This window comes from Ranitomeya variabilis, chromosome 4 (genome assembly GCF_051348905.1).
Source record: "Ranitomeya variabilis isolate aRanVar5 chromosome 4, aRanVar5.hap1, whole genome shotgun sequence".
Taxonomy (NCBI): domain Eukaryota; kingdom Metazoa; phylum Chordata; class Amphibia; order Anura; family Dendrobatidae; genus Ranitomeya; species Ranitomeya variabilis.
In genome coordinates this window covers 636,595,135-636,617,260 of record NC_135235.1, presented here as the reverse complement: position 1 = coordinate 636,617,260, position 22,126 = coordinate 636,595,135, and the positions used below count along the sequence as shown (strand labels likewise).

Below are 22,126 nucleotides of genomic sequence, written 5' to 3'. Positions count from 1 at the left end.
TGGTAGGCAGAGGGACCCTCGGGCGGGTGTCGGCCAGCGGGTGCCTCATGGAGGGAAGGGTGAGGCAAAGCCCCCCGATCCACAATCCCCCCGCACAGAACGGTAGCTCCTCTCGCCGTTCCTATCCATAATGGGACAGGAAAAACACTGAAGGGTGGTAGGGGGAGGGTCCTTTTAACCTCTCGTGTTTCCTGTCCCATCATGGATAAGAAGGACGTCCTCCAGTGTGCTGTCAGGTGGTGACCTGGAAAAAATGGTTTTGTAAAAATGAGAAATTGCTGGTCAACTTTTAACCCTTATAACTCGCTAACAAAAAAATGTGGTTCCAAAATGGTGCTGATGTAAAGTAGACATGTGGGAAATGTTACTTATTAAGTATTTTGTGTGACATATCTCTGTGATTTAAGGGCATAAAAATTAAAAGTTGGAAAATTGTGAAATTTTCGCCAATTTTCCGTTTTTTTTCACAAATAAACGCAAGTTGTATCGAAGAAATGTTACCACTATCATGAAGTACAATATGTCACGAGAAAACAATGTCAGAATCGCCAAGATCCGTTGAAGGGTTCCAGAGTTATAATCTCATAAAGGGACAGTGGTCAGAATTGTAAAAATTGGCCCGGTCATTAACGTGCAAACCACCCTTGGGGCTTAAGGGGTTAAAGGTGTTGTTATCTACTAGACTACTTAACCAAGAATTTGGTAGGAATCATATATACTATAAGGGAATGCCTGTTAGGCTTCTTACTCGGAGGTTCCTGCTTGATCGTCTCCCTTCAGCGTAGCCACTATTAACATCCCTGCAGCCAATGGAGATGTATCCACGATGTCTGGTCTGGTCACAAAGTGCACATATGCGTTGGCCTGGTCTCTTTCCACCTGCGAAAGACTTTCTTCAGCCCAATTTTTGTATACTTTTATTGCCATCCTCCATGATATTATGGGCAGCTGATACCTACGGATAAAACATTTGTTAGTAATAGTAAATGCTTGGCAGAGAAGACGAGGAGGGCATCATTTATTACTAACTTCTTCTGGAGGCGCTCCATGTCTTTGCCGGAATTCATGATTCGCTGTCCCTTGCAGGACACAAAGAATTCAGGCACCATATTTATATCTTTAGGCTGATTAGTTGGCCTAATCTTCTGGAAATATGTATGGAAATTCTGTCAAAGAGAAATGTTGTGTTAAAGATACGATTGCCAATGGCAAAACCTTGAAGTACAGCACAGCATTATGAGTTGTTTGTAACATTTACCTGCTCATCTTCATCCTGCAGTATAAAAATATTTTTTTTTGTCTTTACAACTGTTACTACCTGTCCATCAACATCTAATTGCTCCCTCTCAATCCATTCTTTTACCTATAAGAGGAGGAACATAGAAAATACATAAGATATGGTGAAACAGCATCTGTCAGTAATATTTATTTTATTTATTATGCTGTGCTTATCTAGCACCAATAATTCCACAGCGCTTTACAGACATTATCATCGCTGTCCCCGATGGGGCTCACAATCTAGATTCCCTATCAGTATGTCTTTGGAGTGTGGTAGGAAACCGGAGGAAACCCATGCAAACACGGGGAGAACATATAATCTCCTTGTAGATGTTGTCCTTGCTGGGATTTGAACCCAGGACCCCAGCGCTGCAAGGCTGCAGTGCTAACCACTGAGCCACCGTGCTGCCTCTCAATCCATTCTTTTACCTATAAGAGGAGGAACATAGAAATACATTTGTGGCGCCCCAGGGTCCTGGTCGTCGCAGTGGTATTGCTTTCCTCTCGGGGAGAGTGATGCTACGTTTGGAGGCAAAGAAGGATAATTGCATCCAGGTATCACAAACATGCAACACATTTCACACTCCAGGCCACCAGGGGGAGCTTCTGCTCCTATTTATTAGGACACTCCCCACATAGGTAAAACAAGTTGCCAGTTGCTGGCTGAGCTCTGCTCAGTTAGTTGGTCCCTGACAGGGGTGGGATCCTGTCAGAGAATGACGGAGAAAGGACACGGAGCTGTGCATGCCCTCAGAGCTGCAGCTCCCAGAAAGAGACATCGAAGGCAGAACTGTATTGCAGCGAGCATGAAGGCAGTCGTAGCAAATGAGTGGATACCAGAAGGGGACCAGCCCTACACAGGCTGCCTCCTTCTGAGGCGCAGAATCCCGGTAGCCAGAACACTGAGGGAGTAACGACCTTTATGCTTCGCTCCAGAGACCGGCAGGACAGCTAATTGCAAGTTACCTATCCGCCTTACACCCAGGAGGCACGGTAGCAACCTATGGAGGCTGCGGCGTGCTAGAGTCCCTATAAACTGCCTCAAGCCACCAGTCATACGGGTTTGTCCTATCCTATATGGGGGACAGAGAGAGAGACATTACATCTGTGAGGACCTTATGTGAAGCCTTAGGCAGTAAGGAGCTACAACACTGCAGCGCAAGGGAAGGCTACTGATTTCCACCTGGACAAGGGGACTCTGGACTTGCCTCCAAACTGGCCGGACCCTGCTTGCCCTGTGGTCTGGTGCTCTGGACTGTGAATGCTGAAGTCTTCAGTAAAGGTAAAGAGACTGCAACCTTGTGTCCTCGTTCTTCACTGCGCCATTCATCATTCACCATCTACACCGGGAAGCCCTGGGGACATACTTCACCTGTGGGAAGGTATACCATCTAGCTGCCATAACATCACCCCAGCAGACCCCTTAAAGCAGCGTTGGTCACCCTGACCGAAAACCACAGATGGCGTCACGAACATGTCCCCTTTAAAGACCTTTCCCTTTTACATGGACGTCCCAGGGCCATGAACAGGGTCAGCCACCGTGACATCCCCCTGTGAACCGAAGGACCCGGTACGGAGTAACCCACGGCCCCATGGGGGCCCTCCACATAACATATGGTGAAGCAGCATATGTCAGCAACTAATTTGGATAATTATATTAAGCCTACCATTAGATTTTTGGCCTCAGAAGGGTTACGTAGATGCTTATAGATAAGAACAGCCTGAAGGTAGTAACATGCCAGGGTCTTCTCCTTATCACTCAACTTCTTACTCAATTGTGCTCGTGTAAAGATATCGGTCACGTTAGGTTTGGCCACTGTCAAAACTTTGCGACAATCAGCCATGGTGGGAGACATGGATTCCAATCTGTGGGTGATAAAAGTATTAGCCCATGAGATACATTTAGCATTCTTTGTTTCCATCATTCGACAGATCTTGTTTTCTAGGGGTTCTCTTTTACCGATCCCATAATGAAGCCTTAGCGCATCTGTGATTATGACCTCATTTTAGCAAGTTAGGATGTTTTGATTTGATAGAATGGAAATGGGGGATTTGCCTGAGCTTCTAAGAGCTAAACATTACTTTGTTTCAACCTTGCATGGCAGCACAAGTAATTAAATCTAGACTCTCATAATCCACCATTCCTTTCCCATGTTGTTTTTATGGCATTTTCCATCCCCATGACCGTAGAAATTCAAATTGCAGGTGTAGTATAAACTTGAGCTACTTACCCCCTCTTTCTGCCTTTAGCAAGCTTCTGGTTTAATTTATTTTCTATGACCTTTAGAGTCTCTTTAAAGGGGCCAACTGCATTTTTTGTTTCTTCGTCGAGGCCACTGGGGTAGTTCTCTGAGAGTATGAAACGTATAAAACTCCGCAGGTGACCAATATGCTTTTTAACCGTTTCTTCATTCGTCTTCAAGCTTTCCAGGGAAACAAAATATTCTTTGGTAGCCCTCAAGTTCTTTAAAAAGTCCACAGAGATCTCTTCCGAGTTTACAAAATAGAGAAAGCGGGAAACGATTTGTATCTAAAATTAAACAAATGATCATACATTAGGGTTCACATCTGTAAGGATTCATCAAATACACGCAAACTGATAAAATCACACTTACCATCGGCTTTATGGTCGATTCTGAACATTTTCCATTCAAATAGTTTTTAAAACTCAGTAAAAGTGAGGATTTTAAGTTGTGCTTATTGTGAAACCCGACCACATTAATTTTTTTCCGCAGGGGCATATTGGCACTTGAACTGGAAGAGGCAAGAAAAATGAGGGTGATTATTGACACCAGAAGCTTCATTTACTGATAGTAAAGCTGTTACAAATGTTTTTAGAAATCTGGTACATAGTTCTTACCTAGCTTCTTCAACCACAGGAGGAAGACTAATAGGCTGTTCTTCTTCAGTGGATGGCCTAAAAAAGAAAAACAAAATCTGCATTAATTCATCTATAAATAAGATTAAGAACATATAGAACGGGGGGGAAGCAGCAACCGTGAGAGAAGGACGGATGGTGGAGAGCTCCATAAACAAGTGGAGATTAAAGGTTTTATCAAGCACCCACGGTTTACCCAGTACTTCTACTGCACCAGGAAGGACCTGGGATGGAGGGGCTCTCTGGAGGGCGACCCCAGGACCGGAGAGACTGGTGCTGACAGCCCGGCGCGCGGCCATCCTAGAGACCGCGCTCTCCACCGCACACCTGTGGAACAGCGCAGGAGAGCACAGGAGGTCCTGACGGGATGGCTCCGAGTCTCACCGACAGTGCAGCAGGAGGACACTGTGGAGAGAGCCTCAGACGAGGATCCCCGCTTGCTCCACAAAGAACACGGAGCAGAGGTAAAAAGGGACCCCGCCTGCTCCCTGACGCTGACCGCACAGCACGGTCTATATGCCCCATACCTACCTGTTGTGAATTTGGATTCTGGGCTCCCCCGGTGGCCGCTTGTGGAATTGGACTTGTCATCCTCTTTCCTGTTTCACCTGGTTCCATCAGTAGTGGGTGTCGCTATTTAAGCTCATTTCTCTGGTGGTTTCTTGCCGGTCAACAATGTTATCTGATGCCTCTCAGTGCTTGTTCCTGCTTCTGACAACTACTAGATAAGTTGGACTTTTGTCCATGTTTCGTTTTGCCTATTTGTTCCAGTTCACAGCTGAAGTTTTGTTACTGTGTCTGGAAAGCTCTCGTTGATCAGGGATTGCTACTCTGGCGTTATGAGTTAATGCCAGAGTTTAAGGTAATCTCTGGATGGTGTTTTGTTAGTGTTTTTCTGCTGACCATGAAAGTATACTATCTGTCTTCTGCTATCTAGTAAGCGGACCTCAAATTTGCTAAGACTATTTTCCTGCTGCGTTTGTTGTTTCATCTGAACTCACCGTCATTATATGTGGGGGGCTACTGTCTTCTTTGGAATATTTCTCTAGAGGTGAGCCAGGTCTTATATTTCCCTCTGCTAGCTATTTAGGTCTTAGGCCAGAGCTGGGCATCTAGCAATAAATAGGAAATGCTACCTGGCTATTTCTAGTTGCGCGGCAGGCTTAGTTCATGGTCAGTATAGTTCCATCTTCCGAGAGCTTGTCCCTCTATAGGCTTGCTATGATCTCTGCCTGCAGAGATCATGACAGTTTGACCGGCCCATAAAGTGTTAAAGACCCAGGTTGAGAAAGGAGAGTTATAAGAAGTCTGCTGGAATTTTTTTTTTTTTTTTTCCTCCAGTTTGCCTTGCTGCAGTTTTTTTTCTCTCTCTCCTCCTAATCTCTGTATGGCTCTGTGTGCACCTGACAATAATGGATCTTCAGAGTGTAACTGCGGGTTTGAATAATCTCATCACGAAAGTACAAAATTTACAAGATTTTGTGGTACATGCTCCAGTATCTGAGCCGAGAATTCCTTTGCCGGAGTTCTTCACAGGGAATAGAGCTAGCTTCCAGAATTTCCGAAATAATTGTAAGCTTTATTTGTCCCTGAAGTCTCGTTCAGCTGGAGACCCTGCTCAGCAGGTTAGGATTGTGATTTCCTTGCTCAGGGGTGACCCTCAAGATTGGGCCTTCTCATTGCCAGCAGGGGATCCTGCGTTGCGCGATGTGGATGCGTTTTTTCTGGCCTTGGGCTTGCTTTATGAGGAACCTCATTTGGAACTTCAGGCAGAAAAAACTTTGATGGCACTATCTCAGGGGCAAGACGAAGCTGAGGTTTACTGCCAAAAATTCCGTAAATGGTCTGTGCTTACTCAGTGGAATGAGTGCGCCTTGGCGGCAACTTTCAGAGAAGGTCTCTCTGATGCCGTTAAGGATGTTATGGTGGGGTTCCCTGTGCCTGCAGGTCTGAATGAGTCCATGACAATGGCTATTCAGATTGATAGGCGTCTGCGGGAGCGCAAACCTGTGCACCATCTGGCGGTGTCTATGGAAAAGACGCCAGAAAGTATGCAGTGTGATAGAATTCTGTCCAGGAGCGAGCGACAGAATTTTAGACGGAAGAATGGATTGTGCTTCTATTGTGGGGATTCTACTCATGTTATATCAGCATGCTCTAGGCGTACAAAGAAGCTTGATAAGTCTGTTTCCATTGGCACCATTCAGTCTAAGTTTATTTTGTCTGTAACCCTGATTTGCTCTTTGTCATCCATTGCTACGGACGCCTATGTTGACTCTGGCGCCGCTCTGAGTCTTATGGATTGGTCCTTTGCCAATCGTTGTGGTTTTGATTTAGAGCCTTTGGAGACTCTTATTCCTCTGAAGGGGATTGACTCCACCCCATTGGCTAATAATAAACCACAATACTGGACACAAGTAACCATGCGTATCAATCCGGATCACCAGGAGATTATTCGTTTCCTGGTGCTGTATAATTTACATGACGATTTGGTACTGGGATTGCCATGGTTGCAGTCTCACAATCCAGTCTTGGACTGGAGAGCAATGTCTGTGTTGAGCTGGGGATGTAAGGGTATTCATGGGGACTTACCTTTGGTTTCTATTTCGTCGTCCATTCCCTCTGAAGTCCCTGAGTTCCTCTCTGATTATCAAGACGTCTTTGACGAACCCAAGCTTGGGTCGTTACCTCCGCACCGTGAGTGCGATTGTGCCATAGATTTGATACCGGGTTGCAAATATCCAAAGGGTCGTTTGTTTAATCTGTCTGTGCCTTCTTTTCTCGCAAATTTTCGCCCGCAGAGCGGAATTATGATGTTGGGAATAGGGAGCTTTTGGCCATGAAGTGGGCGTTTGAGGAGTGGCGCCATTGGCTAGAGGGGGCTAAGCATCAGGTGGTGGTATTGACTGACCACAAAAATTTGATTTATCTTGAGACTGCCAGGCGCCTGAATCCTAGACAGGCGCGCTGGTCTTTATTTTTTTCTCGCTTTAATTTTGTGGTGTCATACCTACCGGGTTCTAAGAATGTTAAGGCAGATGCCCTTTCTAGGAGTTTTGACCCGGACTCTCCTGGTAATGCTGAACCCACAGGTATCCTTAGGGAGGGAGTAATTTTGTCGGCCGTTTCTCCTGATCTGCGGCGGTCCTTGCAAGAGTTTCAGGCGGATAGACCGGATCGTTGTCCGCCTGATAGACTGTTTGTTCCGGATGATTGGACCAGTAGAGTCATCTCTGAGGTACATTCTTCTGCATTGGCAGGTCATCCCGGAATTTTTGGTACCAGGGATTTGGTGGCAAGATCCTTCTGGTGGCCTTCCCTGTCACGAGATGTGCGAGTCTTTGTGCAGTCATGTGACATTTGTGCTCGGGCCAAGTCTTGTAGTTCTCGGGCTAGCGGACTGCTGTTGCCCTTGCCTATTCCTAAGAGGCCTTGGACACACATCTCGATGGATTTTATTTCAGATCTGCCTGTTTCCCAGAAGATGTCTGTCATCTGGGTGGTCTGTGACCGTTTCTCTAAAATGGTCCATTTGGTTCCTCTGCCCAAGTTGCCTTCTTCTTCTGAGTTGGTTCCTCTGTTTTTTCAGAATGTTGTCCGATTGCACGGTATTCCTGAGAATATTGTTTCTGACAGAGGTACCCAATTTGTGTCTAGATTTTGGCGGGCATTCTGTGCTAGGATGGGCATAGATTTGTCTTTTTCATCTGCTTTTCACCCTCAGACTAATGGCCAGACCGAGCGGACTAATCAGACCCTGGAGACATATCTGAGGTGTTTTGTCTCTGCTGATCAGGATGATTGGGTTGCTTTTTTGCCATTGGCAGAGTTCGCCCTCAATAATCGGGCCAGCTCTTCCACCTTGGTGTCCCCGTTTTTCTGTAATTCGGGGTTTCACCCTCGATTTTCCTCCGGTCAGGTGGAATCCTCGGATTGTCCTGGAGTGGATGCGGTGGTGGAGAGATTGCATCACATCTGGGGGCAGGTTATGGACAATTTGAAGTTGTCCCAGGAGAAGACTCAGCGTTTTGCCAACCGTCATCGTCGTGTTGGTTCTCGGCTTTGTGTTGGAGATTTGGTGTGGTTGTCTTCTCGTTTTGTCCCTATGAGGGTCTCTTCTCCTAAGTTTAAACCTCGGTTCATCGGCCCTTATAGAATATTGGAGATTCTTAATCCTGTTTCTTTCCGTTTGGACCTCCCTGCGTCCTTTTCCATTCATAACGTTTTTCATCGGTCGTTATTGCGCAGGTATGAGGTACCTGTTGTACCTTCAGTTGAGCCTCCTGCTCCGGTGTTGGTTGAGGGTGAGTTGGAGTACGTTGTGGAGAAAATTTTGGACTCTCGTGTTTCCAGACGGAGACTCCAGTATCTGGTCAACTGGAAGGGTTACGGCCAGGAGGATAATTCTTGGGTCAATGCATCTGATGTTCATGCTTCTGATCTTGTTCGTGCCTTCCATAGGGCTCATCCTGGTCGCCCTGGTGGATCTGGTGAGGGTTCGGTGCCCCCTCCTTGAGGGGGGGGTACTGTTGTGAATTTGGATTCTGGGCTCCCCCGGTGGCCGCTTGTGGAATTGGACTTGTCATCCTCTTTCCTGTTTCACCTGGTTCCATCAGTAGTGGGTGTCGCTATTTAAGCTCATTTCTCTGGTGGTTTCTTGCCGGTCAACAATGTTATCTGATGCCTCTCAGTGCTTGTTCCTGCTTCTGACAACTACTAGATAAGTTGGACTTTTGTCCATGTTTCGTTTTGCCTATTTGTTCCAGTTCACAGCTGAAGTTTTGTTACTGTGTCTGGAAAGCTCTCGTTGATCAGGGATTGCTACTCTGGCGTTATGAGTTAATGCCAGAGTTTAAGGTAATCTCTGGATGGTGTTTTGTTAGTGTTTTTCTGCTGACCATGAAAGTATACTATCTGTCTTCTGCTATCTAGTAAGCGGAGCTCAAATTTGCTAAGACTATTTTCCTGCTGCGTTTGTTGTTTCATCTGAACTCACCGTCATTATATGTGGGGGGCTACTGTCTTCTTTGGAATATTTCTCTAGAGGTGAGCCAGGTCTTATATTTCCCTCTGCTAGCTATTTAGGTCTTAGGCCAGAGCTGGGCATCTAGCAATAAATAGGAAATGCTACCTGGCTATTTCTAGTTGCGCGGCAGGCTTAGTTCATGGTCAGTATAGTTCCATCTTCCGAGAGCTTGTCCCTCTATAGGCTTGCTATGATCTCTGCCTGCAGAGATCATGACACCTACCCTACTGGGTCCTGTATGGGCAAATCTTCTGCTGGAGCCTGGTGCGGACTTGGGCATTGTGAAGGGGAGACCCGGGAAGGCTTAGACGGAGAGAAACCGGAGTCTGTGATAACTCCTGCCATTGCGCCCTAGCTTGGAGGACTTTTCCAGCCATAGATAACTGCCGCCATCTTAAGAGACCAACCCGTGAAAGGGCAACTCATCTTTGTGCTCAAAGCTTGGATCTGGGGCTATTTGCAATCAACTTCTATAGACTTTATTAGATGTCTTACTGACTTTATTCCCTTACCATACAATCACTATTAACCCTACTTAACTCTGTTGAATTTCTCTGGATCCCCCAGTGAACACCAGACTGTATGATTCTACATAAATATATTGGAATAAGTATTAAGGGGATTCTGGTGACATCTTGTGATGGAATCTGGAATAATATTAGAATTTCACTCCATTTACAATAACATTCTCTTGTGGGTCATCTTACGGGACTCTGTGCACGTCCCCAATAAATACTGAGACACGCAGGAGCTTGGCCCGAGATGGGCTTGCTGATGAGGGGCTAGACTCCATGGAGTGACTGCTTCACTCCCCCATGTTCCATCCAATTCACATATAGACAACATTAGCTGCAGGAATCTATGGGTAAAACCAGACGGACCATTGAACAGAAAGCAAACTCAATTAAGCAAACCACTTTGGAGGACATGAAACGTTACTTAAACTCAACTCCCCAGGCCAGAAATACAAGGTCCACAATGACACATGTCACTAATCGAGACAATTCTCCCTCTACGGAATCAATGAGTGCACGCAGTTCGCCTACAAAGCTTGCTGATGATTTTGAGGAGGACAACACAGATACGGAAGAAATGAATATTGCAGAATTAAGCAAGTATATAAAAGGTCTCCCTACAAAAAAAGATCTTGAAGGATTTGCTTGTAGACTCGAAAATTCATATAAGCAAGAAATTCACAACTTACAGAAGGAATTTACCACACGAATTGAAGACGTGGAAAAAACTCAGGAAGACATTTCTCGAGAATTACAGGCACACAGAGACATTATAATAGACCACACTCTTAAACTGGAAGAACTCTCATCTGGCATGGAAGACCTTGAAAATCACAATAGGCACAATAATATTCACATATGTGGTCTACCAGAGTCTATTGGTCCTTCTGATCTAGATCGCACAGTTCAGAAGATTTTTCTAGATATACTAGACGATAAAGAGGGCAATGCTATTGGTTTTGACAGGATTCACAGATCTCTGGGTCCCAAACCCATTTCTGATACACGCCCTCATGATGTCATCTGTAGAACTCATTATTACAGAATTAAAGAATCCATTATGATGGCCTCGAGAAAGAGAGATCCTTCGATTTGAAGGCCATCAAATTTTAATCCTATCGGATCTGTCCAGACTCACACTGCTACAATATAGAGCCCTGAAACCGTTGTTAGCTGAACTTAAAAAGAGAGACATCCCGTATAGATGGGGGTTCCCCTTCCATCTAACTGCCTTCAAGGGAGGCAAAACGGCTTCCTTTAGACGGATGGGTAATTTGACCAATTTTCTGGGAACTTTTGAACTCCCATTGATAGATCTTCCGGAGTGGCCTCTGAGTCCGATGCTCCTAGAAGAACCACCAAGATGGCTTACAGTTCAGCAGACCAAAAAACGTGACAACAAACGAGTTTCATCCGATCTGACATGAGGACTTCTTACTTTTGTCCGAGTTCCTTGTCGCGTTAATCTTGAACACAGATGGAACCATCTTCACCTGGAGGCATGATATAGAATAGACTTTATTCTTTCTATGTTATGTGCGACATAGATGTTCTGCAATCATTGCATAGATTTATTTTGTTTACACTTCATCTTAAAATATCCAGTATCTTACGTACAGATAATACAGGTCTTAGAGGGTTATAGATTTGCAGTTGTATAAATCATTTTCTTTGCTAGGATCAGGCTGAAGGTGATCTCAACCCAGACAAGATCAATAGCATAAAAAAAACGGTTTTAATTCTGTACTGAAGCATCCACAAGAATATTTCATGATTTTATATACATTTGTAAAATTTAAAATTAGTAGAGTTGACTTGTAATATTTCCAATTAGTAGAGTTGACCAATCTGTATGATTTTTTGTGATTTTTTGAGATTGGGGGGGGGGGGGGGGGGGGAGGGTATATAGTCCACTCTAGGCTTCCTTTCTCCCGGTGAAGTTCTTGGGTAGTGCGATACCAAAATCTACTTCAGTGATGCAAGAAATATGGAGCACTGGCTCCACTGTAACTATTGACATGTTCCTTTCTTTCTTTACCTTTTTTCCTCTCTACTCTATACTTCTCTTCTCTCTTCTTTTCCTTCTTGTCTTATCCTTCTTCTCACCTAAACATCTTATAATCCCATGGGTCCATGGGTCCCTTCCTCGGGCGGGTTTCTGAAAATTCGTTATATCCTGGAATATCTAGATTATGGATAAAATCAAGTTCTCCTACTTTAATGCCAAGGGGCTAAATATTCCTGAAAAAAAGAAGACAGGTTCTATTTACAAGCCATAGACAGCAAGTCTCGGTTTTAGTGCTCCAGGAGACCCATTTTAAAACTGGAGTTATACCGCAATGTATCTGAAAATATTATCCCAAATGGTATCATAGTTCTAAATCCATATGCCAAGTCCAAGGGAGTATCGATAGCTTTTCATAAAACTTTTATGCCTGAGGTTTTGAATTCCTTAATAGACCCAGATGATAGATATATTTTTTTTAAAAATGTCATGGGCTGCGCGTCAGTTGGTCATAGCTAACGTATATTTTCCAAATCAAGGACAACAGAAATTCGGGGCAGAGTGCAAAAGACGCCTTGGGGAGTTCGCTGGCTCCTCTCCTGTGATACTAGGAGGTGACTTCAACATCCCCACGTCTCCTCGGGTAAGACTTCATACTCCTCCTCTTCCATTAGTCAAATAAGAAAACAGGAGTATGGCATGAGACTGGTGGACATATTGAGGGTTCTTCACCCGGACACTAGGGATTATAGCTTTTTCTCACAAATACACAACACTTATAGCAGAATAGATTATTTCTTTATCTCACATAATCTATTAGATCTACCAGTGGAGGCTGAGGTGGGTTTGATACGGTGGTCAGATCACACCCCAATATATTTTTCAATTTTGTTACATCCAAGTGCAAAATCAGGCTTCTCATGGCATCTAAATGAGAATTTACTTCAAGACATATTATGTAAGTCCGAGGTAGAAAAAACTATTTCTAATTTTATAACAGACCACGATGAAGATTCCACATCTCCTTCTATAAAATGGGAAGCCTTAAAAAGTGTAATAAGGGGTGTACTTATTTCGCACAGTGCCCGTTTGAAAAAAGAGAGAATTGCGGAAATAACTAAACTATCAGATCAAATTCATAAATTAGAAACACAGCATAAACAAGACCTTAATGCTGGTACATTCGCACATCTTTCTACAGCAAGGCAAAAGTTGCTCGCCCCACTAGATCAAAAGTTACGATGCCTTAGAGAACGGCTCAGGAACCGTTTTTACCAATTTGGAAATAAAAGCGGCAAGTTTTTGGCCAGAACCATTAACCTACGTAATCCAAACACATTTATTCCTTTCATTAAAAATAAAGGAGGAAGGAAGGTACATAACACTAGGGACATCCTCTTGGGTTTTAGCGACTATTACAAAGCTTTGTATAACATAGCTGGACATTACAGAGACATGTCAACACCTTCACTCCAGAGCAAAATCAACGCATATTTACAACAGAATAACATACCTCACATACCAGTAGATAAGTTGCTGGATCTAGAAAGGGATTTTACGTTAGAGGAGGTGTCTGAAACCATTAAGGATCTAAAACAGGGCAAAAGTCCTGGCCCGGATGGGTACTCAGCTGGTTTTTATAAATGGTTCTCTACATCGCTGAGCCCAATTTTCCTTATGGTATGCAACTTTGTCTCTTCAGGAGGTTCCTTTCCTCCTCAGGCCCTTACCGCTCACATTACAGTGCTACCAAAACCTGGCAAGGACCTCTCTTTGTGTAATAACTATTGCCCAATATCTTTGATAAATCTAGATATTAAAATATATGCAAAAATGATTGCAAAAAGATTAGGTCCCCTTCTCCCAAGCCTAATAAATCAAGACCAGGTTGGTTTTGTCCCAGGGAGGGAGGCGCGAGACAACACCATACGGACCATTTCATTAATAGATCGGGCAGGAAGAGAGGGAGACCCCACGTGCATCCTGTCGATTGATGCTAAAAAAGCCTACGACAGGGTGCATTGGGAATTTTTGTTTCAGGCCTTGAGGGATCAGTTTAGGGGAAAACATGCTCCATAAGATTTTGGCTTTATATACCTTTCCCAGCGCACAGGTAAAAGTTAATGGCGTCATCTCTAATGCATTTCTAATCGGGAATGGCACGAGGCAGGGATGTCCACTTTCCCCCCTCTTGCACATCCTAACGATGGAATACCTGGCCACCGCAATACGCAACAACCGCTCCATTAAGGGAATTAAATTAAGATCAGAAGAACATAAACTGGCACTTTTTGCAGATGACATTCTTTTATATGTCACCTCCCCGGTAACCAGCATACCGAATATTATTTTAGAGTTACATAGGTTTGGTCTCTTAAGCAATTTTAAAATGAACTCGCATAAATCTGAGATCCTAAATATATCATTACAATCACCTGTGGTGGATCAGTTGCGTACCTCTTTGCCCTTCAAATGGCGTTTTGATTCGCTTACATATTTAGGAGTCAAAATAACAGCTAAAGTCTCTGGGTTATATGACGCAAACTTTAAAACTGCTCTACATAAAGCGGAATTGGATCTAGAGAGGTGGCACAGACTTCAGCTGTCTTGGTTTGGTAGAGTTAGTGTAATTAAAATGGACTTACTGCCACGCCTTCTATACTATTTCCAAACAATTCCATTATACTTACCTGCTTCTTTTTTTTCTCGTCTTAGGCTATGTTCACATTTGCGTTGTTGGGCGCAGCGTCGGCGACGCAACGCAACAAACAACGCATGTACACAACGCAGCGTTTTGAGACGCATGCGTTGTCATAAGATCCTACAGATCGGGACTTTCGGCGCAGGGAAAACGCTACAAGTAGCGTCCCCTGCGCCCTGTCTTGTGTGTCTATATGACGCATGCGTCGTAAAACGCAGTACAACGCATACCGGCGCATGTCCATGCGCCCCCCCCTGTTAAAGATAGGGGCGCATGACTCATGCGTCGGTATGCGTCGACGACGCTGCGCCCAACAACGCAAATGTGAACGTAGCCTTAAGAAGGCAATCACCCGATTTGTTTGGTCACATGCTAGACCACGTACATCATACTTTTTAATAAGCAGATCTAAGCAAATGGGGGGAATTGGATTACCAGATTTTACGGTTTATAGCCGTGCATCAATAGGAACTTGCATCTTGGACTTATATCACAGTGGGAACAGTAAGAAGTGGGTTAACTTAGAATGTGACCTTAATGGGGATATCTCTATCTCGAGAGAGACAAGATTTACATTTAGGAACGCGTGGTGCTCTGTGTCGCAGGAGAGGAGCTATAAGATCTTATCAAGGTGGTATAGATGCCCTTCCTTGGTGCATGCCATGTTACCAGTGATTCCAGATACATGCTGGAGATGCGTAGAAGGAAAAGGAACATATGTCCATATCTGGTGGGATTGCCCGCGTATAAATTATGGATGTCAATCTTTGATCTCTATAATAAATTATCTATTCGTAAGGTTCGACCCACAGTAGAAGTAGCTCTTTTGTCCTTATGTGACTTGCCGATATCCAGGTTTAAGATGAATCTCCTCAGACACTTCCTCGCGGCTGCTAGGAACTTGATCCCTCGGTACTGGAAACAAAAGAAATTTCCCTCACGTTCTGAATTTGTTGCGGAACGTAATGATATTTACAGAATGGAACGATTGATAAACCAGACTACTGAGGATCCTGAAAAATTTACAATACTTGGGCTCCCTGGATCGCATTTAGGGAAAACCCAGAATTAGACTTCTGGTTATCTAGATACTGACTTACATTTGAAGTGGCCTCAGATGTTTGTATATTCTGGACACTGTTCACTTGATTTAACCCCTTAACGACATGCGCCGTACTATTACTGGGCATGTCGTGTCTCCCCCTTTGATGTGGGCTCCGGCGGTGAGCCCACATCAAAGTCGCGACATGTCAGCTGTTTTGTACAGCTGAAATGTGCGCGCAACAGCGGCGGGTGAAATCACGATTCACCCGCCGCTATTAACCTATTAAATGCCGCTGTCAAACACTGACAGCGGCATTTAACTACCGCTTCCGGCCGCGAGGGGTCGGCGATGTGTCAGGACAGTAACCATGGAGGTCCTTGAGGCCTCTATGGTTACTGATACCGGCCTGCTGTGAGTTCCCCCCTGTGGTCGGCGCTCATAGCAAGCTGCATTTCAGCTACATAGCAGCGATCTGATGGTTGCTGCTATGTAGCTGAGCCGATCGAGTTGTGCCAGCTTCTAGCCTCCCATGGAGGCTATTGAAGCATGGCACAAGTTAAAAAAAAATGTTTTTAAAAATATGAAAAAAATAAAAAAAATATATAAAAGTTTAAATCACCCCCCTTTCGCCCCATCCTAAATAAAACAATAAAAAAAATCAAACCTACACATATTTGTTATTGCCACGTTCAGAATCGCCCGATCTATCAATAAAAAAAAAACATTAACCTGATCGCTAAACAGCGTAGCGAGAAAAAAAATCGAAACGCCAGAATTACGTTTATTTGGTCGCCACGACATTGCATTAAAATGCAATAACAGGCGATCAAAAGAACATATCTGCACAAAAGTGGTATCACTAAAAACGTCATGCAAAAAATAAGCTCTCACCTGACCCCAGATCACGAAAAATGGAGACGCTACGGGTATCGGAAAATGGCGCTTTTTTTTTTTTTTTTTTTTTTTTTTTTTTTTAGCAAAGTTTGAATTTTTTTTCACCACTTAGATAAAAAATAACTTAGACATGTTTGGTGTCTATGATTTTGTAATGACCTGGAGAATCATAATAACAGGTCAGTTTTAGCATATAGTGAAGATAGAAAAAAAGCCAAACAAAAAACAAGTGTGTGACTGCACTTTTTTTGCAATTTCACCACACTTGGAATTTTTTTCCTGTTTTCTAGTACAAGACATGGTAAAACCAATGATGTCGTTCAAAAGTACAACTCGTCCCGCAAAAAATAAGCCCTCACATGACCATATTGACGGAAAAATAAAAAAGTTATGGCTCTGGGAAGGAGGGGAGCGAAAAACGAAAACGCAAAAACGAAAAAGGGCCGCATCCTGAAGGGGTTAACTTGCCTTCATAATTTGCAACTGATTTAAATAACTTACTATTCTTCCCCATTGTTAGTTGGGGATATGGACCCGCTCGGGAGGGGGGGAATCCAATCCGTTCATACCCAATTTCATACAATATACCTTCTTGTCTTTATCTCTCTCCTTTTCTCTTCTCTTTCCCTCCTCTCTTCACTCATCTCCTCCTTTCTTTTCCTAAAATTTTTTTACTTTGCATATTTTGATTTATACCAATATATGTAACTTAGTTTTTGGAGTTATGATTGGTTCTCTTACTGATTATTATAATAATAATAATAACTAATGTTATTAAACAGAAGAAGAGATAATCTTGGCTCTGGCCAATAAAGGCCCTGAAAATGATAGGTCATTAACCTTATGCCAGAAATATAGGTATGATTCTATTGCGGCGCCCCAGGGTCCTGGTCATCGTAGTAGTGTTGCTTTCCTCCAGGGGAGAGTGATACTACTTTGGAGGCAAGGAAGGACAACTGCATCTAGGTACCACAAACATGCAACACTTCACACTCCAGGTCACCAGGGGGAGCTCCTGCCTATTTATTAGGTCTCTCTCTCTCTCTCTCTCTATATATATATAACACTGGTAGTCTGTAGGGAAAGTTAGTTAGTTGCTGGCTGAGCTCAGCTCAGTTAGTTCCAGACAGCAGTCTGAGGAGGACAGAGGGTCAATGGAGATGTGCATGCCCTCAGAGCTGCAGTTCCCAGAAAGAGACATTGAAGGCCGGATTGTTTGCAGCGAGCGTGCAGGAGAGGAAGCACAGGAGAGGATACCAGAAGGGGATCAGCCCTGAGCAAGCTGCCTCCTTCTGAGGCGCAGAAACACCGGTAGCCGGAACACCGAGGTTGTGAGGACCTCCACGCCTGACATCAGAGACCGGCAGGACAGCTAATTGCACGTTACCTGTCCGCACCTACACCCAGGAGGCACGGTTACACCCCACAGAGCCGGGTTATCTAAGAGATCCTATAAACAGGCTCAAGTCACCAGTCATACGGGTTTTGTCCTATCCTATCCGGGGGACACAGAGAGAGATAACATCTGTGAGGACCTTATGTGAAGCTTAGCAGTAAGGGACACAGCGCAAAGGAAGGCTTTTATTCTCCACCTGGACAAGGGGACTCTGGACTTGACCGGACCCTGCCTGCTCTGTGGTCTGGTGCTCTGGACTGTGAATGCTGAAGTCTTCAGTAAAGGTAAAGAGACTGCAACCCTGTGTCCTCGTTTTTCTCTGCGCCTCTCACCATCCACCATCTACACACTGGGAAGCCCTGGGGACATACTTCACCTGTGGGAAGGTATACCATCTAGCTGCCATAACATCACCCCAGAGGACCCCTTAAAGCAGCATCGGTCACCCTGACCGAATACCACAGGTGGCGTCACGAACATAAACTTTATCCCTTTAAAGACCTTTCCCTTTTACACAGACGTCCCAGGGCCACGGACCGGGTCAGCCACCGTGACATCCCCCTGTAAAGACCGGACCCGGTACCGAGTACCCCACTGCCCTAACGGGGCGCTCCACTATTAATTAGACCGATTGTGCTCTTATTCTACTTTGTCTATGTATTGTTTACTCGCTTTAATAAACACGATTTATACAAGAACATATAGAACTTTGTAGACTACTTGGATGGTTGGTCAAGGCCCTTTACCACTATGGTGGTGCCTGTAGGGCCATTATATTGGCAACCATTGTAGTTTTGACCCAATTGCAAAGGAGGGGTTTGAGGCATCTGATTTACGAGTAGAATTTCATCATTTCACTACATAATATTATTATATTATCTTATGTATTATATATTATATAATAATTATACAATTATATTTTTATTATTATATTAATTGTATTATATCATATTATAATATATTAAAATATTATATAGTATATTATATTATATGTATATATTATTGTTATTATATTAAATTATATTATATTGCCAAATTATATTATGATTACATTATTATTAGATTACACTATATTATATAATTATTATATTCTTAATTATAATTACATTATATTATTATATTTCATTATTAATGTATTACCGGTATATTATATTAGTATTATATTATTACATTATATTATATTAGTATTTTATTATATTATACTAGATGGAGGCCCGAAGCTATCGCATTGGGAGGGCAGTAATGTCACGATGGGGGCAGGCTTTGCAGTGTTGAGAATCTCTCCCCCCCCATGTGCTCACCCACCTATCCACTCTCTCTTTCCCCATGTGCTGACTTCTCCTGTCAGTGCTCTCTTCTTTGACCTGTCTACCCCATGTGCTATCCCCCTGTCTGCCGTCTCTCTCCTTCCTGTGCTGTGTTCTCCCCTCAAGTGCTGTCCCGTGGAGCTGTCTCACCCCTGTGCTCTGTCTCTTATATCCCTGTGCTCTTTTTGTCTCCCCCATCTGCCGTCTTCTCCTCTCATGTCATCTCTTCTTTGACCTGTGTCAGACTGCCGCCATCTTTGTGCAGACAGATAACGGCGGTCACAATAAAACTGCGCATGAGCTCCGCCTGTACAAAGATTGCGGCAGTCAGTGAACCATTCGGTGTCTACAGTGTGTATGTGTGTGTGGTGTGTACGGTGTATACAGTGTGTGTTTGTGTGTGTGGTGCGTACGGCGTATACAGTGTGTGTGTGTGTGTGTGTGTGTGTGTGTGTGTGTGTGTGTGTGTGTGTGTGTGTGTGTGTGTGTGTGTGTGTGTGTGTGTGTGTGTGTGTTGCGACGGTGTATATGTATATATAAAAATGCCAAAATTATGGTTGTTTTTGGTTGCAACAACATTACAATAAACTGCAATAATGGGTGATCAAAAGACCATACCTACCTAAAAATGGTATATTTAAAAACATCAGCCCTAGCCACAAAGCACAATTCTTTGTCTTTAAAAACTTCAGAATTATTTTCAACACTTACGTAACAGCAAAAGTATACATTTTTGATATCTACAAAGTCATACCGACCTGGGGCATCACACCAACATATTAGTTTTACCATATAGTGAACACTGTGAATAAACTAAAAAAAAAAACACACACACAAATTGTGTAATAGCACTTTTTTTGCTATTTTACCACAGTTAGAATTTTTTCCCCATTTTACAGCACAATATGCGGTAAAAGTGCAACTCGTCCCATGAAAAAAAAACAAAACAAGCACTTATATGTCTATATTGACAGAAAAATAAAAGTATAAAGTGTGAAGCTTACTTAGATGGGTAGGGGTAGACTTTTTGGCACTGTGTTGGCATGTCTGTCAGAAATTTTGATGGCACTCAACTAAGATATATATTGCATAAAAATATCTATATAGCTAAAAATCAAATTACATGCGTAAAATTGGGATAGGTAGTCAATAGGTAAATGTTAGAAAACCCTGAAATATTATGAAGAAAGATCTACATACCTTTCAGAAGGTTTTCCTGTCACAATGCAACCACGACTTTCCAAAAATTCTGTGAAGAAGTCCTGGGCATTTGTAAATTGGCTGTTTCCGAAATTGAGACTGTCATAAGGCACAACAGACAGGGACTGGGCCACCCTGTGCATGTTCCTTTTCGCATTCTTGACTTCATTGCTGATCTCTGCCTTAGAGGTTTTCAGGCATACATTGTTGAGGTGCTTGCGCAGGTTTTTGTAAAACTTCAGACATCTCTTGCAGAGAAGAAGGCCTGGCTTTCCAGAAGACGTCATTTTCTAATAATAGTAAGAAATAGTAAGCTGCTCCTTCAAGAACCTGAATAGAGTGATATTTTGACTACTGTAGGCTACATTATATACACTGAAGAAGCATTTGAAAAACTATAAGGTTTGTTTGGTAATTTAACCCATGAGATAAGGCTGCTGAAGGACTTGTGTATTTGGCTAATTGCCAGCAAACAAAGATGTAAAACTAAAAAACTCAAATGTAGATGTGTGTGTATAATACAATATATATATATATATATATATATATATATATATATATATATATATATATATATATCTAATATATAAAGCTGAATGTGTGTGTGTGTGTATGTATGTATGTATGTATGTATGTCCGGGATTGGCATCTGAACCGTAGCAGCTACAGCCACAAAATTTTGCACAGTCACACGTGTGGACCCCGAGAGCGTCATAGGCTATGTTGTGAGGTGAAATTTTAACCCCGCGCTTTCCAATTCACCAAACAATTTTGCCCCTATCTACATAATGGGGAAAAAGTGAAAGGAAAAGTGTTGGAGGCGTCGCAGCTACAGGCACAAAATTTTGCACAGTCACACGTCTGGACCCTGAGAGCGTCAAAGCTATATTGTGAGGTGAAATTTTAACCCCGCGCTTTCCAAGTCACCAAACAATTTTGCCCCTATCTACATAATGGGGAAAAAATGAAAGGAAAAGTGTTGGAGGCAAATTAACAGCTGCCAGATGTGAACAAGGGGGACTTAAAGAATGACAGCGATGGCACCAAAGAGTATATACTGTACAGTTGCTAAGGTGGGGCCCCAACATGGGATAATCACACCACCACGGGGATATGAACACACACACAAAATGCGCCACACACTACCACGTGCTCGAACACATATACCACCCTCAGTGCACATTTCACCACACATACACCAACCTCGCCACATAAAAGTAGAAACACAAAAGTCGCCGCTCAAAACTCGCCACGCGCAAAACTCTCCACATGCAAAACTCGCCACACGTGCAAAACTCGCCACACGCAAAACTTGCACACGCAGAAAAATTGCCACACGCAGAAAAATTGCCACATGCACAAAAGTTGCAACACATGCAAAAGTTGCCTCACACAAAACTTGCACATACTCAAAAGGCACCACACATAAAACTCGCCACGCGCAAAACTCGCCATGCGCAAAACTTGCTGCACACAACTTGCTACACTAACCTGTCACATGCAACTCGACACACAAAAAGTTGCTACACGCATGTCGCCACACAAAACTCATCTCACAAAAGTCCCTACATGCATGTCGCCACACGCAACTCAACACACACAACTTGACACACGAAACTCGCCCTAAAACACACACAAGTCTGGTATCCTTCAAAAATAAAAATCTGATTAATAAGCAGACAAACTACAAGAGCAACAAATGTACCATATAGGAATCCGGCAGCTGTCAGTCACATGACCAGTCTATTATGTGTATGTGTGAGCTAATATATACTGCCAGGGGGTGGGCTTACTGTTGGCTGGGGATTTATCAGGCTGCCATTTTAGCTTACAAATACTGAGGTAAAAATACTGACCAAATAACGTGTGAACGAGGGCTAA

The 22,126-nt window shown here is 43.4% G+C and overlaps 1 protein-coding gene across 3 annotated transcripts in view; it reads right to left on the bottom strand.

Annotated features, from left to right (window-relative positions):
* The window catches only part of LOC143767207 (uncharacterized), a 206,584-nt gene that overhangs the window by 147,984 nt on the left and 36,474 nt on the right, over positions 1-22,126 (bottom strand). For 2 of the 3 annotated variants that reach the window (XM_077255344.1, XM_077255345.1), the window contains exons 10-17: positions 20,246-20,535; positions 4,139-4,195; positions 3,894-4,032; positions 3,510-3,808; positions 2,946-3,144; positions 1,259-1,363; positions 1,030-1,166; positions 749-955 (exon numbers count right to left, since the gene is read on the bottom strand). The exons of the other annotated variant lie outside the window; for it this stretch is intronic. In XM_077255344.1, the coding sequence (XP_077111459.1) occupies positions 749-955; positions 1,030-1,166; positions 1,259-1,363; positions 2,946-3,144; positions 3,510-3,808; positions 3,894-4,032; positions 4,139-4,195; positions 20,246-20,535 (1,433 nt within the window). The remainder of the gene's footprint in view (positions 1-748; positions 956-1,029; positions 1,167-1,258; positions 1,364-2,945; positions 3,145-3,509; positions 3,809-3,893; positions 4,033-4,138; positions 4,196-20,245; positions 20,536-22,126) is intronic. 3 annotated transcript variants of the gene reach the window in all.